At 45.6% G+C, this 18,600-nt stretch overlaps 1 protein-coding gene across 2 annotated transcripts in view; it reads right to left on the bottom strand.

Moving 5' to 3' along the window:
• The window catches only part of DMRT1 (doublesex and mab-3 related transcription factor 1), a 63,523-nt gene extending 45,245 nt beyond the window's left edge, over window positions 1-18,278 (bottom strand). Inside the window, exons 1-2 of one of the 2 annotated variants that reach the window (XM_069775702.1) lie at window positions 17,994-18,278; window positions 14,895-15,083 (exon numbers count right to left, since the gene is read on the bottom strand). In XM_069775702.1, coding sequence (XP_069631803.1) covers window positions 14,895-15,083; window positions 17,994-18,278 — 474 coding nt within the window. The remainder of the gene's footprint in view (window positions 1-14,894; window positions 15,084-17,993) is intronic. The other variant, XM_069775703.1, reaches the window with a different exon arrangement.
• Between the last annotated feature and the right edge of the window lie 322 nt (window positions 18,279-18,600).

Here is an 18,600-nt window from a genome sequence, read left to right as displayed (position 1 = left end):
ATGTGGCCATAACAGATGATTAGTCTCCATCTGATTGTGTATTTCAGAAAAGTGATTCTGTATATGCAGTGTGGCAATTAAGAGAATTTCACTCCCTGCATTTATTGACATGAGTTCTTACATACACCTGTGGTTAGCAGCTTTTATTTCTTCTATGCCTACACAGACTCTATACATACACAGACATGCCACTGAAAATGTACAAGAACTGTGACTACTCAAGCAACACATTTACTCAAGAAGAGGTAGGCATAGCTATTGACCAGTGAGCAGAGTTCAGGTTCTGGTAGTTTACATTTCCTGTAGTTTTCAATTCAGAATGACTGTTTTCATCACTGCAGCATTAATATCTTCCTGCAAGCAAGCTTCTGTGGCAGGAGACAGCTGTGCCATTAAAACACAAATCAATTATTCGGTCAGGAAACACTTGCCTTAAGACCTCAAAAGAGTCTTGGATCCGCGCATGACAATTTCTCCTTGCTCAGTATATAAAGCATCAGTACAGTCCTATTAACTGGTTTGGCAATATTAAGTCTCACAATGTATTAGTTCAATTCATAGCTGGCTTTGAGGTCGGACAGTAGCCTTGAATGAGGCCGATCTGAAATCACTCCCTAACATCATAATCAGAAACACTGGAACAATATGTTTCTCCCACCAGACAATCATGACAGAGCTATTTCAGATGTCAAAGAAAGCTGGCACAACTGCTTACTTTCTGCTGAGACACTCTGCCTCCCGAGGAAGAAAAACCCGCATGCTTGCTCTGCCTTTGAGAGGAGTATTTCTGTTCTCTTCCCATTAGAAGTTGCGGATTATCTTCTGTTCCAGCACTGAACTTTTAGCTTGCTATAAAGTTAATGTGCTAGACAATGTTCATTCCAAGCAAGGCTGTGGGGCTGTGTATTTTCTGCCACCCCCAAAAAAGACCATTATCTGTAATTACCCATTACCATGCATAATTATTTCTTCTATTCTGGTCTATGGCCCCCAGGACTTTATGCTGTTACAGCTCACTGCATTATCTTATCAAATTTGTTAAGGAAGCTTTTTTGACCTCTTGAGCACTTGTCACAGCACATACAAAAGCCGGCAGTAAATTGTCTAAGCATGTAGTGTGTGATTTATTATTTGTACCCTGCATAGTGATACTGTACAAAATATTACACACTAACACCTTCTGCATTCCCACTCCCTGCTTTAGCTAAAATGAGAAGAGGAAAGGAGACCTCTTTAGTAAGAGAAGGAAGGGAACGGGAAGATGCTGGAGACTCTCAACGGGAATTTGAGGAACACAACAGCAGCACATGGCTAAGCCTGAACATCAGGCTCTGGAGAAGGTACCAGCTGCTCCCCACTCCAATGCCACCTTTCCTGTTTGTCCTCTCCCTCCCCAGAGCCTGATTCCACCATTTCGGCTTCTTTTCACACCGGCGTAACTCTGCTGAGCCCTGCTCTTTCACACAGAAGCCCACTTACTACTCCTTCAGTTAGCAGAGAGAGGGCTTTAAACACCACCACCATCTCCCTAATTTACAGCTTCTGTCAATGCAGTGCAGGTTCCTAAGAGACAAATTTGGTCCAATATTAGATTCACAGGGATTGTCCTTTATTGATACTGATGTGAACGCACAAAGGATGAGGTTTTTGTCTCCACTGCTCTCAAAGCTCACAGAGAAGTACCAGGCACTGACCTGCACCCCAGTACCATTTGCTTCGGTTAGCATTCTCACCGCACTCCGAGTCCACACACTATGTCCCTCTTCTTCATAGGGACACTGGAGTCAGACCCTAGAGAGAAGCAGGGCTCTCAAGAAAACAAGAAAGCTGACTCTGTGCATCTTGATTTTTGTCTTCCCCTTGGTCCTCTTTTCATCAACATACTCCAGAGTATGCTTTATCTTAAAACCTCTCTTTCGGGTGCTTATATGTATAAAACCCTCAACCCACATTGCTATCTGAAGAGAGACATTTAAGGAACTATCATCTAGCAAATTCTAGTAAAAAAACAATTTTGATGCTTTTGAACCATGTAATTAAATAAATTTCCCAAACAGAAGAAAATCTGAGACACTTTTCTGCCATCACGACAAATAAAAGGGAATGCAAAGGATCAGGTACTCACTTTGGACTGAAAGTGCATGGTATAAATTACTGTAGCACAAGGTATGCAGAATCAGGCCTTTCAGATCTGCCCATGAAAGGCTTCTCCCTAAAAGCAGAGTGAAAAAAACAGGGACCCTGGACTCCTGAAAGCATCCCTGAATTCAGACCCTAAGAGATGGCTACCCGAGCTGCTGTGAAGACAAAACCCTTCTCTGCATTTCTCCGCAGTTTGCAGACCTCTGGTCCATCACTCTGTGCTGGCTCTCAGGCAGCAGGGCGGTGGAGACCTTAACAGCAGCGCAAGGAAGAGAGAGTCACCCTGTGTTCAAGATGAGCCAGCAAACACAGGCAAAGATCATGGTCCCCAGAGCAGCAGGGGAGCTTGCACTTGTACCCTTGTCCTGGAGCCTGGTTTCTGAGACTTACGGGGATGTCCTACGCTCATTCACACCTATGGAAAACCATCTCTGCAGTCCTCCCAATTGTTTTGACCAGAAAGCTTTTGAGAAAAGCATGGTTTTTCCTCCCTCCCCCAATTGTCAACAATGCTACGACCCCACTGTAAGCTCACATGTCAAATCCAGCGGTTCTTTTTCCTCTTTGTTTGGGATCGCCTGCCCAAACAGCCCTGGGTGCCCAGCTGTGCTCCAACTAACATCTATTAGAGGGAGAGGTCGAAAAATCTGTTATCAGCCATATCAGATGCGTGGGCTAAAAGCAGTCCAGTCTAAAGAGAATAAATCATAGCCAAAACAGCTTACTGCAACCACAGTCCATAGGTACCTCTCCGACTGTACCCAGGGAACCCAGTTGCTCAGCAGAGATATGGCTTTCTTCTCATAGCAGAAATACACATTTAAAAAAAAGAAGAAAAAAAAAAGAAAAAAGTGCATGGTCCAACAACTCTGAGCCTCTTGCAGGCTCCTGGCCTTCTCCCTGGCACTGAAGTGCAGGGACTGATCTACCCCACCTCCTTATCATGGCCCATGCCTCGCCTGGGCATTTATCACCTGCCAACTCCTACCACACTCTTCACCTCCTCCCACCACCCCAAGACAAAAAACCCCAGTCATCGCACCTTTCCTGCAGCAGCTCTCTGACAGCTAGGGCAGAGCTGGGGTGGCCCGCAACACCCCTCGCTGGACAAAGCAGCTGGACCCCAAGTTCAGCCCATGTTATTGGCAAGGAGTGGGCACAATGGCAGCAGAGTCTGCAGGTGCAGGGCACACGTCCTGGGGGCAGAAGATGGCTTTATCTGCCAAGACATCAAGGGCTGCGCTCTCCTGCTTCTCAGGGTTTACTCCACTGCCAGAACAACAGCCACCTTCACCTTGAAGGAATGTGCATTACTTGTTTCTTCCCTCTAGGAGTAATGCTGGAGTCGTCATCTGAGCAAAGTGGAATAAGCTTTTCCAGTGCCACCTACAAAGAGCTAAACCTGTCCTAAGTGGAACAGCACATCTTACCAAGAACGACATTTGCCATAAAGAGGCACTCTAGGATAAAAGTTAAGCAGCAAGAAAGCATTTCAAGAAAATCTGGGAGATCCTAGAATTAAGGCTGTCCATTATAGCCTTGCTTGAGCCCCGCAGTGGATGCACCCAACACACAAGCTTTTCACAGGATTCTGCATCCACATGACACTTCTGTTCATGACATCAAAACCCATCCCATGAATTGACACAGATACTTCAACTTGAGCTGGTCTAGTCTGGCAAGGGCACAAGCGATTCAGAACCATCATATGGGGATTAATGAAATCTTAGATGAGAGGGTCACTAAAGGGCAAAATAAACTGCTGCCTCTCACCTCAGGATGTGTTTTCTGGTCTTTTAATCATTCCTGTGTCTCCTGTCTGAGCCCTTCCAAGTTCAAACCCAAGTGTGGTGGTTCAGACCACGGCTGTATCCCCACCACCGGCTATAAAGAGAAGCCTAGGGAACAGTAGGAACAGGGCAAATGAACATGCTAACTCCCTCGCCCCCTCTCCCAGTCTCCCATCATTTTTGGCTCAGTGATGTTCCTGAGCCTAGTGTGGTATGCTTGCTTAATAACCACTAACGATCTCCCTTCCAATATCTGTTGAGAGCCCACTTTCCTGTATGTACAGTGTCACCACGTAAGGAGTCCCACTAGTCCCACAGGCACCTGCCCAGTTTCAGGCACAGAAGACAACAAGCCTCCTTCCCACCATCACAGGTCTGTCTTAAAGGACTGTACCAGTCTTTGGTCATCCTTTTCCACCAGGAACCACTAATGTTCAGCATAGTACCCTCACGGCCTCCAGCTCCTCTGCGGTGACAATGTTTCTTAGGGACAGACTCCTCCGTTTTTCACGTCTGGTATGGGTTAAAGCAGCTCTTGTTTGCACGTGACCAACCATCTAGCCAACTCTCCCACAGTGCACTTATGTCTTCTGCACTGCTTACCAGTCCATGCACCTTTCCATCACCTACCAAGGTGACCTGTGGCGATTCCAGGTTTGCTTCTAAGATACCAATGGGAAGACCACACAGCTTACAGACAGGAGCAGGTCCCTGTGAGACTTCTCCAGAAACACCACCGCACTAGCTTCCCCACTCAGACCTACATTTTCAGACTGATAAGACTTAAAACCATGTAACACATACAATATTGATTTTCTGTCAATTGAGTTTCCTAATCAAGATGTCAGGGGATACAATAATCAAACACTTTGCAGAGTTTGATTGCATCAATATGTCACTTTGTCAAGCAATTTTGTAATGATAAAAGATTACTAACTTGACAGAATCTTTTACCCATAAACTCCTGTTAATTCACATTGTGTAAGCATCCTTTAACAGTTGCATTTCTCCCCCTCCCACACATTTCAGTCTGCTGCGGACTTTTCCGCTCTTTTCACAAAAACTGATGTCAGGCTGAGGGATTTGTAGCCACCCATCCCTACCACACTTGCTTTTCTTAAATGCTGGCATGACATCAGCTTTCTTCCAGGCCTTAGGAATTTCCCCAGTGTTAAAAGACTTACTGGAAATCAGCATTAATGGACCAGAGAGATGCTCAGCCAAGTTTTCTGTTGGTTTTTGGTTGTTTTTTTTTTTTTAATACTGCATGCAAGTAATCCGATCCTGCTGATTTCAGTTACTGCTGGAAATGAAAGCTGAATGTCACCATCTCCATATACAGCAACATTGGCTGCCTTTCTTCAAAGCAAAGATCTGAAAAAATTATTGAGCATTTCTTCCTCTCTTCCACACCTAGAATTGTTATCCCATAATGGGTCAAATGACTTTTAACTGCGTGTGTGTGTGTGTTCCTAAATACAGTCAAAAAACCTCCCAAATTTAAGATTTTTAGTTAATTTTAAACTTAACACAGAACAATTTTTTTTCAAAGGAAAATGTGATTTGGGAGAAAAAAGACAAGGAGGGAGAAATCCCAGCCAGAAGACTGCAGCTTGGCATAATGAGTTTCCCAGTCATACGCACAGCCCCAATCCAGCTCCAGCTAAGAGGAGCTGAAATACCACCACTGATTTCAGTGGAACTGGAGAGGGCACATTTTGTTCACATTTAGCGTACACTTAATAAAAATGATCTGCTGCAAACATTTAACATGCAACTTAAAAATCCTCCTAATACAGCTGAAGAAATAAAACCCACAGAAAATAATTTTTATACCCACACTTAATGCAAGCTTCAGGTCCTCAATAAGATGTACACAGCAGCAAATTTCACTTTCAACATCTTCTGCCACTAACTAGAGCAGAGTAGTTGACCTTTTTATGTGAGCTGGGGGGCAATGCTTGCTCCTTCCTTACTTGCACTTTTGGTCTTTATAATACAGCTGTAGTGACTGTATTCAAATTTTTATTGGCAAAAAAGAATGGCTTTAGTAGAGAAAAAGCACTCAAAATCTTTGAATGTGGCTTTGAATCTGTGAAGATGCTACGCACTATTTTAATGTGCCAGCATATGCTTGTTCATGCTGAATTGAGACAGCAGGATTATTTACATGTCTAAAATTATTAGCAGGCATGACAGCTAACAGGATCAGGACCAATAAAATTAGTGCTTCAGAAAATTAAGAGCATGAGAAACAAGTGCCATTTTCAATCTTCAGTATAACAGCTGGGAGTATGACTACTATGTGTGCATATATATGTATACAGATTATTATTCATCTTATGATACCTGATTTGAGAAAGGAATTTACAAACATTTAACTCATTGCATTCAGACATCCAACATGCTACTGAAGTGTGTAATGGGAGCAAAAGTTAAAATCAACCCAACTTTAAAAAATAGAGGAAGAAATTTAAAAGAGAAAGGAAATTAGGAACGAAAACTAGACTTCTAGACAGTGATGGAAGACAGCCCGGACACCTCCAGGTGCAAAGAAACAAACTGAGAGGAGAAGAAAGAAACTCGGTGTGGATTAAACATAAAGGGATTTAAGTCATTAACAAGAGATCAAAGAGAACATCAGAAGGGAGGGAAGGCTTTACAAGTGTCTGAGATAGGAGACCTTGGAGGAAATATGACTGGGATAAAATCATTATGGCTCACACTAAAAATAATAAAGGGAGTAGGACGATGGTTGGAATTAGCTGGAGTCCATGCTTGGTTATAAGCTATATGATGACAGAAGCCCAAAAGGTTTCTAAAAAAGACCAGCTAGAAATAACAGGAGGGCTTTTTCGCTCTGTCTACCTAATACGTGATGGAAAAACTAATATCAGGAGTGGTAAACAACCACTGTAGACACCCACTGGGCCTGGGCAAGTGAGCAAAAATCACATGCACGTGCATCACTTTTGTACACGATCGCCAGGGTTGCATGGATGCAACAACATCTGCACTCACAAAATCTGCTTCCATGCAAATGCAAATTGATCACTAATGGATTTTGTTCATGCCCAGCTGACAGACAGAAATGCACAGTGACTGGAACTACAGTGGCTTACATCAGCTGAGGTTCAGTTGTGCCCATGACTATAGGCATCCAAGTCAGCAAATGGTGGCCTATGCTGTAAGCAATACAAATAGTACAAATAGAGACTAGAGACAGGAATTGGGGGGAAAAAAACCATAAAATAACTGGGAACCCAGACTCATTCCAAAGGAAGAGAAGCTCAGTGCTTAACTGACTCTCTGCAAGCTCTTCAGGAAAACATAGGACAGAAGTGCATGAACAATGTTTGTACTCAACTAACTGATGTATTCACAACTCTGATTAAGGCTAGCAGGTACTCAAACTAAGGAGAAAGTTTAGAAAAGTTCAGAAAAAGAAAAAAAAAGGGGGAATCAGAAAAGCATATGAAAAAGTGTTCCTATAAAAGAACCTTCAAAACTGCATTTCAGTCCCCACGTCATTAAGTGACAAGTCTACTTAAAATCGAAAAGGGGCCAACAGGCTGAATCAGGAAGTTAGTTGATAAATAAAGCAAATTAAAGCAGTCTTCAAGGTATAAGAAAGCACGTAAAAAATAGAAAAAGCAAGAAAACATGCCAGTGCTCAGTTAAGAAGCCGCTCAACTCCTTCACTCCCCACTTTTATCTTTTCTAAAAATGAAAAGAAAGCCCCACACATTCAGATAAGCCATAGTAACTGTTTCAAGGACACAGAAAGGAACAAGGGGTTAGCAGCAAATACTGTAATCATGTGCCCATGGATAGAAAATTCTTAGTACATCTTCTGCTCCTGCTCCATTCCTCATCTCAGTGTTCATAATGACAAATGGAAAGCACAAGCTGGCACAGAAAACTCTCTAAATGTGAACGCACATACGCAAATGCCAGTGTGACAGAAGAAGAGCTTCCAAGGCACAAAGAACAATAGGGGCTGCCCACCAGCCCCACTGGCCTTCAGTGGGAAGAGAAACCCCGAGCACCCGGGTGCGAGGACAGTGTACACGGTAAAGCCTGTTCAGCACGCAGCAAATGCTGCTTGGCACGGACCTCGCTCTAACCTGTAGCTTTATCCCTGGAAACCTCTCCTGGTGTGAGAGAAGGCGGACAGAAAGATGCTGCAAACACAGAAAGCCCTACAGTGAAAGATTTTGGAAAATGCACACACACAAAAAATCTCAATTCTTTAGGGGAAAAAAGCTCTTCTGAAACGTGAAAGAAGGATAGAAATACCTGTTGAGCTGCCTGTGGGTCTTCCCCTCCAGCCCTCTGGTCAAAAGGCAGTCACAGAAGCCCTGGGGCTGAGCAGCCCTTCTCTCCTGAAGTAACTGGGTCTGGGTAGGTCACAGCTGGTCCCCCCGCACCTCTGCTTCCCCAACACACTGCAGAAAGCTCTGCCCAGCCCCTGCCTCTGGTGAAGACAGCCCTGGGCAAGCCCCACAGTACCACTCGCACAGAAAAAGAAAAGCAATCTTCTCTGAGGTTTTCCAAATCGTTTTACGCTACTATTTATTTTTACACTTCCACTGAAGCTTCAGACAGCATTGAAAGCCTGAAAGGAAAAATAAAACTTTTTCTTTAGCTACTTAACCCTGAAAATCACAGCTAGTTCTATCTGTTTCACCAACACAGCAGAAATACCACACTTTTGACAGAGTCTGTTCCTCAATGAATAAACACATATGGCACTTCAGACATTAGCTGAGTTAAAACACAGGCACCTACACACACACACACACACACACACACACACACGAAGCTGCAAAGACCAGGAACGAATATTGCTTGAAAGGAGGAGCAGGGAAAGGGCAACTTTGCAAGCTCCAGCACTGGAGAATTAACTGGAAACATCTAATCAGGGATGCAGAACCCTGTAACATTATGATTTATTTAACACAGTCAAACAATAGCCAGAGGCAATGAATCATATAGGAGATGACAAAGCTGCAGGAGATTTCCGTCATCTAGTCTAACCTGCACATTGATCAGAGTTTACCCCTGTATTAATCACTTGAGATCATAATCTAACACACTCTTAAACACCTCTCCTGATTATGCTTCACTTACCCCCTTGTCCTTATGCAGGTCACTCCGTTGCTAATTGCACTTCTAGTTAGGAGAAAAAGTGTCTACTGTCTAATTTAATTTTGTCTTTTTTAGTTTCAAGCCGTTGCTCCTTGTTATGCTGTCTCAAGCACTGTAAATAATCCCTCCCCCTCCTCCATATTATTACCTCTCAAATATTTATAGACTGTTATATCCACCCTTAGTCTCCTTTTCTACAAGTCATACATCATTTTTGTCACCCTTCCCTCTATCCTTTCAGATTTATCTATGTCCTTGTATAATGAGATGCTCAAAACTCCTTTGCAGCTTTTCCAAGTACGGCTAAACCAAAGCAGCAGAGACAGGCAGAAACGACTCCCTCGCTTCACAAGCAATGCCTTTTTAAACAACTCCAAGCAAAACACACATGATTTCAGTAGGAACTGAAAATTACAAAGCAGAAAAAAAAAAAATTACTGCAGAGTGCTTTGTTTATTGCATAGTTGTAGTCAGAAATTAAAAAAGCCTGTTAGGGGAAGGTTTTATCCTAAACAAAGGAAAGATTGTTCAAAGCGAAACACGCCTTGAATATTTGCCTAGTCCAGCTTGAAAGAGATTTAGTAACTGCAAAAAACACCATACAGACAGACCATCTCCAGCAACTGCTTCCCAAGACAAACTCATGCTGTGGAAATAACGCCAAAGCAAGAGAGATAACACAGTTCACAAATTCTTACAAGAGACACATGCAAATGAGATTCTTCTTCTCTCATCTTAACTGTAACCAACTGGAGAAAAAACAGATCATTATGGATGGAAAGTTATTCACAGGTGAAGGATGCAAAACTTACTTCTTTGCCAGCTGTTACAATCCAGTAAAGAGACATCATGTTCAACTACACTCTTTTCTTTTGAACAGAGATTTGCTGGCTGTGGGAGAAGCTGGGGAAAAGCACTAGGAAGCAGTGGATGGGGCTGCTTGGCTCTCAGTATTGAAGGAGAGTTGGCAGGACCAGGAAGCAGCCGGCAACTAAAACTGGTGACGAAGTAGTAGTGGGTGCAGCAGGAGAAAAACATCATTAGAAAGTAACAAGGAGACAAAGCCAAAAGGAAAGAGCAGGATGATGGACCAGTAACCACTGCAGACCCACCAAGATCTCTGAGGACATGCAGCCATCAAGGTAGCCGTGGCACCAGCAGGCAAAGAAGCTAATGCCTCCTCCTCCTTACCGCTCAGCCCTGCTGAGGCTGCTGCCACCTGAACTAGCCATCTTCTCCGCCACCTGCCAACCCCCATGATGCTAGTTTTCTGTTGAAATCTATCTTGGATTTAGTCATCAAATGCGTTTAGGTCAAAAGAGTCACGATTTCTTTCCCAGGCTTGCAAATGTTATCAGTATTGAGGCTGGCTGAATTTCAAATTTCAATATGTTGACTTAATGTCAATACAAAAAAGAGGGCATTTCATAGATTCACAGAATAGTTGAGTTTGGAAAGGACCTCTGGAGGCCAGCTGGCCCAAACTCTGCTCAAAGCAGGGCCAGCTTCACAGTTAGATCATGTTGCTCAGGCACTATCCAGCTAAATTTTGAGTCTCCCCAAGGATGGAGGCTCCCCAACCCCTCTGGGCAACCTGTTCCAGTGCTTAAGCACTCTCATGGTGAAATGTCCATGGCAGCTTCCTCATGTGGCTTATCAGTTGACTAAAATGAGACTTTTCTGACAAAATTGAAATTATGACAGCATATGACACTATACTGTGAAGACTTAAAAGGACTTTTCTTTCAAAATGAAAATTTCTCACTTTTTTTAAACCAGTCCATGGTATCTTCCAATTACAATAACTTGGGTTTTTACCTCATTACCTATGCAGAACAACATCTGCAAGTTCACGGCATCAATTTTTGAAATCACAATACAGTGTCGTAGAAAAGGTCAATGCAAAAGATAACACCAGAAAAGCAAAGGAAGAGTAAAGGCGGCAAGGTAGGGTTTTCAGAGGCATCTAGGGCACTGCAAGTTCACAGGGATCTCAATACCATTCATTAGCCATAGTATTACTGCTGACCCCACGACAGTGTGTATTTATGAGCAGATAAAACTCCATCTGTTCCTCAGAGAGTTCCAAAGTTAAGGCAGCACCCACTTAAGAGAAATGTAAAAAGAACACTATTTTGTTTCTGTCACGCATAATAAATGTAGCAAAGGGAAATAACAAGTGCAAGCTTATTACTCACAATTGCTGACAATGATGTTTAACTTGTCAACCAGTGATACTACGAAGACACCTGAACAATGTCATTATTAATAGTCATTGCAAAGCCAATGGGAAATCAACCACTGCAGAGCACAGGAGCAGGAGCTGACATTTAGCATCATACAGTAATCCCATCTATATTGAATGCTTCTAAATTGGGCCAACATGAGCACACAGCAGCAGAAAGAGGGGATGCTTTCCAGCACTTTCCAGTCATCAGGTGATATATGTTGCAGCCACCCCACCCCATTCACCAAATGCCAAACATTACCCTTAGTCTGTGACAAGGACCAAATAAAATGGGACGAAAGGTGAAATGCACTGTCTCCTTCCTTTTGTGTGAGCAACTCTCTCAAAGGTGTTTCATGATCACACTTCCCCACCCCACGGTGACTTGTACATATTAAAATGGCCGAGGCACCGAACTGACATGGAACAGGGAAGCACCCAGGTTTTATAAACTGAGTGTGTCTGAAAGGCACGTTTTAAATGCCTCACCATAGTCTCTTCCTGAGTTCTGCACACTAGTTAATCTAACAAGATGTACTCACCCTACAGAAGGAAGGACAATTACCTCAGATGCCCTGGGATCACGACTTTTTGCTGCTCTGTACAATTAAATGGCCTTTGCTCTCAGCAACCTACAACTTTTTGAGGGAAAATGCACAGAAACTACAAAACCTGTTCGCAAGAGGCTCTGCTAATGCCCTGTGACCACAGCCTGCTCAGTTCCAACTAACCTGCAAACTCCCAGTTTGCTTTTGATTGGGGAAGATACGGTCCATCCAAAGTAAACACAGTTTCCAAGCCTGAGATGGTAAATGCACAAACCCCTATGCTATGACCATGATAATTCATTTCTCCCCTTTTCAAAAACAGCATGTCATGAAGGGATCTGAAAAATTGTTTCTGGCCTCTCCACGTGTCACGGTATTTCTGATCTGCCGATAAAATAGATACAGCGAGGAAAGACTCTCTCTCTGGCACTTTGTGTGACTCCTTCACATGTTATTCCTCTGCTGGCAAACAACACCCTGCGTGATGGGAGTCCAAAACAAGAATTGCTCTTGTGAAGCCAAAAACTTACAGGAGGAAGAGAATTACCACTGTCAAAACCACCTCTTGCCTAATCTAACGTGTGTCGGACAGGGCACGCTGCACTCCCAGGAGCCACTGGTTCCCCTGGGGCTTGCAGGGAGCTGCTGACTTCCCCTGCCACAAAGGGTTTCACTCTCTCTGCCTGCCTTAATGATTACTGTAAATTCTTGCAAAATCAGCATTTCAGCCTACCAAACTGAGACACTGTGACACTTGCTCCAACAGGGTCTCTCATTTTGCTTGCAGTTGAGGGTACCAGTAAAATGGTAAAACACCAATGCAAGAATCCTTTGAGCAGCTGGTCCTGAAACAACCTGATACCTAAACCAAGAACTTAATGTCACATCACACCTGGCAGTTCCTTATCTAACAAATTATCTTTATATGCTAAAAAAAGAAAGCATCATAATATTTAAGCAGTGTTCCTCACTGAAAAATCAGACTTTTCAGGGTGAAGCCTGTACTCTGGCATCTGATCAAGCCACCCTACAGGTCTGGCTGAACGCAGAGCACCTTCTGCAGCTTCAGAGCCAGCACGCAGTCACCGGTGGTGTTAAATCCATACCCATGAGTACCTTACACTGCTTTGAACAGATGAACCTACCAAAATTATTTGGGACAGAACTTTATGCAGTGCAGTTGCTTTTGAGCTAAGCATGAATTTCTGTTGCTACTTAGAAGCCGAAAAACAAAGCTATGAACCCAATTTCATATTCATTCCCAGATCCTTCCATTTCTGGTGAACAAACCTGACCCTGCCTTGATTCTTGGCTGGAATCACATCTTCTCTCTGCAGATTAATCTATGTATTTTAAATGTTGTCACCCACCCACAGTTATTTAGCAAAATGCTTGAGAAACAATGTATTTGAATTGCTCACAAAGAAAAATCCACTGTAAGAAAGATGACTGCAAAGCATTTACAATTGTTTTCACCAAAAAATTTCAAATAAATTACTTTAAAATTAGGCACTTTCATGTTTTCATGAAAGTCTTCATTCAAGCACATGAATTGCCTTAAGCTTGTTTAATGAATGTTTTTCACTAAAGACCACAATTTAATTCAATTAATAAGAGATTTTTAAAGTGGGGTTAATAAATTAAATACCTCCACTGACATTTTAAAAACATTAAGAGTAAAGCTTATGCAAATTTTGTTGCCAGTAAGACAATTTCATTTTTTGGCCTCTCTGTATAAGCAAGGGTTTTCTTGTTCTCCTGAGTTACACACAATCTCTATACATTACTGAATATACTACTTTAATCTTCAGCCAGCTTCTTCCATGTCTATAGACAAAGCATGCAGTAATCCAAATATGAAAGGAGTAATTGAATCGATTCAAAGGTGACACTAACATGACTGCAATAATGAAAACAAAAAAAATAATAAAAAGCTATTTATTGTTTTATCAACCAGTTCTTCTAAAAGCTTCCCAAAGAAATTCGTCCACATCGGTCTGAAACTGCCTGTCTGCAATGGATGCAACAAATCCATCTGACAAGTCTTTTAAATGGCCCACAAAACAGTGATGTTGTTTGACAGATACACATATGCGCTGTCCTTTTATAAGTTAATGCAAGGCATTGTCCACTTTAGAAGCATCTTTTTAAGCTGGAATTATATTCACCTGTATTATTGACATCAGCACAGATAATTAAAAATGAAGGAAATTTCCTTTTCCTTTCCTCTATGTTTGTTTGCTCTTCTCTTTTTTCTGTCTATACAGAAGTCAGTTACATTAGTTTCATTTTTAAACTTATTTAATTGCTATATCTGTCAGGCATAAGCTCTGCATAGGAAAAAAGCACTTTGCCTGGAGTCTTCATTTCCGTGCCTTTAAGTCTCAGTTGTGCTTAGCCATGGTTATACTGAATCTGCAGACAAATACTGTTTGATTTTTTTTGTTTTGGTTTGGTGGGGGTTTTTGTTGTTTACAAGGGCTTAATGCAATACAGTAAGGTGCAGCAGAGTGGAAGGACTGCATCAGCCTTTTGTAGTTATCACACCCGGCCACACACAACAGATGTACTACCACATCAAAACATGTAAAGTGGGCAGCTCTCTGCTGCTGGGGTCAATGATATTACCTACATACTTGGCTCCTACACAATGCTGAAAACTCCCCAGTTTTGAAGAAGATACCCCGCCAGCCAACACGCAGTTGCCAGGACTGTGGCAGGAGCACATATTTTGGGAGAAAGGAGAAAACCTCCTCACAAACCTGTACTTGCAGGTATACACCCTACTGAACTCCATTACAGCACCGGTCTATACCAAATTAATTTTTGATTTTCAAGTAGAAATAATCGACTAAAACATGAAAGACTGACCTTGGGTTCTTCCCTTTTGCTAACCACATCAACAGTGCAACGCCGTTCCTGGAGAGGGGACCCTCCACAACCCCGCCACTGCAGGCGGGGGAAGATGTGCAACAGCAGGCAGTCGTAAGCAACATCAGCCCTCGCCCCCAGCAGTGAGCATCGCCCTCCCAGCACTTTACCTGACGCTGTGCCAGCTGCCATCATGGCTGTATTCACCGAGTGCACAGGGCTGCCGCTTTCCAACAAGAGACAAGAGCTGCCACCACTGTTCCTCTTAACGAACGTATCGGGGGAACTGGGCAAGGGCACCGGGTGGCTGATTCCCAGTTCCTCTTCCTGAGCTTGCTGTCTTCTCAGCGCAACCTAGGAACAAGAAGACGGATGTAGGGCATGCTCTCTGGCTTGAGCACAATTTATAATGGCAACAACAAAAGACTCAAACTCAAGGCTGTTTTTTCCTCTTGGTACTCTCTATGGTGTTGATGTCACAATCCAGCCAGTGGGTAGAGGAGGATATAAAGGAGGTTATAAAGCTATTTAAAACCAACCCCTTTTTGTGTCCAAACATACATGAACAAACCTATGAAATGCTGGTGCCATATACATCTTCCTCCAATGAGGCCACGTGAAGATGTATTAAAACTGACCACACTCACCCAAGACAGTTGCTCTTGGGCAAAGCTTACTGTGAAAAGTGTAGTCACTACCCTCCTCTCTGCTGATACACAGCTGCTGGGGATAAGAAATTAACCTACTTGCAGGGCTCTGCTGTGCCTCTTCATCAATATAAAGCAGCTCTTCAAAAGGACTTATACCTGCACTCTGCTCCTCTGTCCAAGGCTGCTGGGCTCCCTCGCTGGCTCTTTGCTGGAAATCTAGCCCTTCAAAGGAATTTCAGTACACTGTACACAGACAGCCATCATGGAAGAAGCACGGCAAATGTGGGGAACTACCCTGCGAGCATCTCAGGCAGTGTCACACACACTGCAGGTAGCTGGCCAGGCCTGGAGCAGCAGGAGCTCCCCACTTCTTTCCCAACACTGATGATGTTCCAAAGCCTAGCCAGCACTGGCCAAGCCCACAGGCACTACACAGTCTGGACATGGGTGCAAACAAACCATATTTGCTGCTTATGGAAGATACAGAGGACCCCTCCTGCCTCATGTGAACTGGCAGATCAATTTTGCACAGCTGTTCACCCATGCCAAGTCGTGATACATGTCCAGGCAGTATATATGACACTGGGGGCCTTACAGCTACGTGCCCTGCAACTTGCCAGGTGACTGATTTGCATCTGTATTTGAACCTTGGAAATCTGTTCCAAATTACAGACTGGGATGATGGGCTTTTCTTGCTGGAAATTCTCCTGAGTAACTTGGACAGGATCTTCCCTCCATTTCCATGTTCAACAGCAACATTCTTCTAATACAGATGCATAATACCATTAGAGAAATTAATATCTCTTGCAAGAAACACATACCAAACAGGAGGGGTAGACTTGCAACCACCACGGGTAACTTTGACTTCACAAGCCAGTAACCTTGAACTGTAAAATTCCACCAGTGCCAAGAGGCTTACTGCAGAAAGATATTGTAAGGGGGAAAGACAGACTTTCAACGTGTAACTCCTACACAGATAAGGTTTAGTTAGGGAGGCTTTCAAAGCCACTTTCAAGTACTACGCAGGGAAGAGAAAACCCCCAGGAGGACCACGACCAGAATCTGCTACCAGGAGGCTGACAGAAGCTGCTGGGCAGCAGGAAAAACAGTCTGTGCAGAAGGGGACACTTGTGCGGGGAATACCCCATTTCATGTTCCCTCCCTTGAGGCAGGCAGCAAAGGGATCCAAGTTTATTATCCCGTGGTTCTCACCAGGCAGAGAAAGCCCATTAACTTGGGCATAACAACAACTTCTGGACTGCCACGCTGCAGACAAAGAGAAATTATCTAAATGAACGAAAGCTCCCCGTGGTTTCAGGGGACATTTAGTATACCTGCACTGAATAGTTGCAGTGGGGGAAGTGGGGAAGTAAAAAAGTGGGGAAGGATTTAATCCAGGGCTACTAAGGTTTTTAAAACCTGTCAGTGGGACGGACGCTCATTTTATGCGGGATTACAAAGCTCTGCGCGCCCATTAATTGCAAACTGGGCAATTAATTGCAAACTGGGTCGGTGGGTCTGATACCACGGCCTATACCTGCACCAGTAGTCCTAACGCCTTCCAACTAATTTGTCTGCAGGGGACTACTTGCACGAACGAGTACGTGCAACCCCCTCACAGAGCTCAAGCACCGAGTAGCCATTACACTCCCAAGACTCCTCTTAATGAAGTTTTCGAGATAAGGATCACAAGGACTAACACAACGGCCATTTACATCGCCAAAGAGTTGTGACTTCTGCGGGACTACCCAACGGACAAAGTTATTCGTACGCAGAACTGGATGCAGTTTGGTGTCTTAGCGAGTACCACCGAGTCCTCGTTTGGATTGAAGATGACCGAGCTACGCTGCTATTTACAGAGCCGCTCTATGCAAAATCAGAAACGACGCTGTCAAAAAACCAGCCACTTCAGAAACGCACTCAACTAAAGCCACCTAGCATCAGGAAAAGCAGATACACCGGACCTGAAACGCCAGTGGAAAACATTGTCGCTAACCAATTATTTGGGTAGATTACCCACTGCCTGGTTAAAAAACGAGCCGAAAGCCGGCCGTTCGAGGTTAACTAGCAGTCCTCCTCCCCGGCGGCGTTAAAACCGCTCCGCGCACTGCAGGGCGGCCGGCAGCTTGCGGCTCTGCCCATCTTCGGGCGGAGATGCGTGCAGGCGTGCTCGGAGGTGGGCAGCCCAACGCCGGCCCCTGCCGCCGGCCCCTGCCGCCAGCGCAGCCGGCCCCTGCCGCCGGCGCAGCGTGACTTAAAATCTTACGCGCCTTCGGGGCACCTCCTGGTTTTTTGCCAGAGAAACCAACCCCCCACCTAACGTAAGAGAGAGGCGGCGAAAAGCCTCGTTAACTTAGGCAGACGGCGGTGTTAACTCCAGCCCGGGGCCGGGCTCCCCCCGCGGCCGCGCTGTCTCAGCGCGCCGCGCCGCGCCGCGGCCCCGACCGCCGGGCTCCGGCGGGCACCAAACCCCTGCGGGGCGCGGAGGAACGACCCCGCCGCCGGCAGCACGCCGGCGGGACGGGCAGCCCAGCCCACTCCACCCCGCTCCGGGCGGGCAGAACCCGCCGAGGCGGCGGCGGGGGTCGGCGGCGGGCCGCCCCGCGGGGCTCACCTGCGCTGCCATCACCCGCTGTCGCTCGGCGATCAGGCTGCACTTCTTGCACTGGCAGTCCCGCCACATGCAGAACCGCTTGTGCCCCTTCAGCGGCGAGGAGTAGCCGTGGTTGCGGCAGCGGGCACACTTGGGCAGACGCGGCGGCTTCTTCTCCGCCGCGGCGGCGACCCCCTCTGCTGGGGCGGTCGCCATGCGGCCCGCCGTCTTCCCGAAGCCGTTCGTCTTGCCCCGCGGCCCCGCGGCGTCCGGGGGCTTGCTGAAGGCCGGGGACTCACTGGGCATCGCGGCGGGCTAGGGCCAGCCGAGCGAGGGGTCGGGTCGGCGCGGCTCTGCCCTGCCCCGCCCCGTCTCGTCCCGTCCGGTCCCGTCCCGTCCCGTCCCGTCCCGTCCCACCACGCCGGCGGCGCGTTTTGGCGGGCGGCGGTCAGCCCCGCGTCGCTCCTCCCGCCGCGGCCCCTCCCGGCCGGTGCGGCCGGCCGCGAAGCCCTCTCCCCGCCACGGGGCAGGCGCCGGGGGTGCAGGAGCGAGCCGCCCTCCCTCCCCGCTCCTCCCTCCCTCCCGCCCGGGCCGGCCTGGGGCGGCCGTCGGGGCGGCGGGTGCTGGG

This window comes from Haliaeetus albicilla, chromosome Z (assembly GCF_947461875.1).
Source record: "Haliaeetus albicilla chromosome Z, bHalAlb1.1, whole genome shotgun sequence".
Taxonomy (NCBI): Eukaryota; Metazoa; Chordata; class Aves; order Accipitriformes; family Accipitridae; genus Haliaeetus; species Haliaeetus albicilla.
This window is presented reverse-complemented; position numbering and strand designations above follow the sequence as displayed.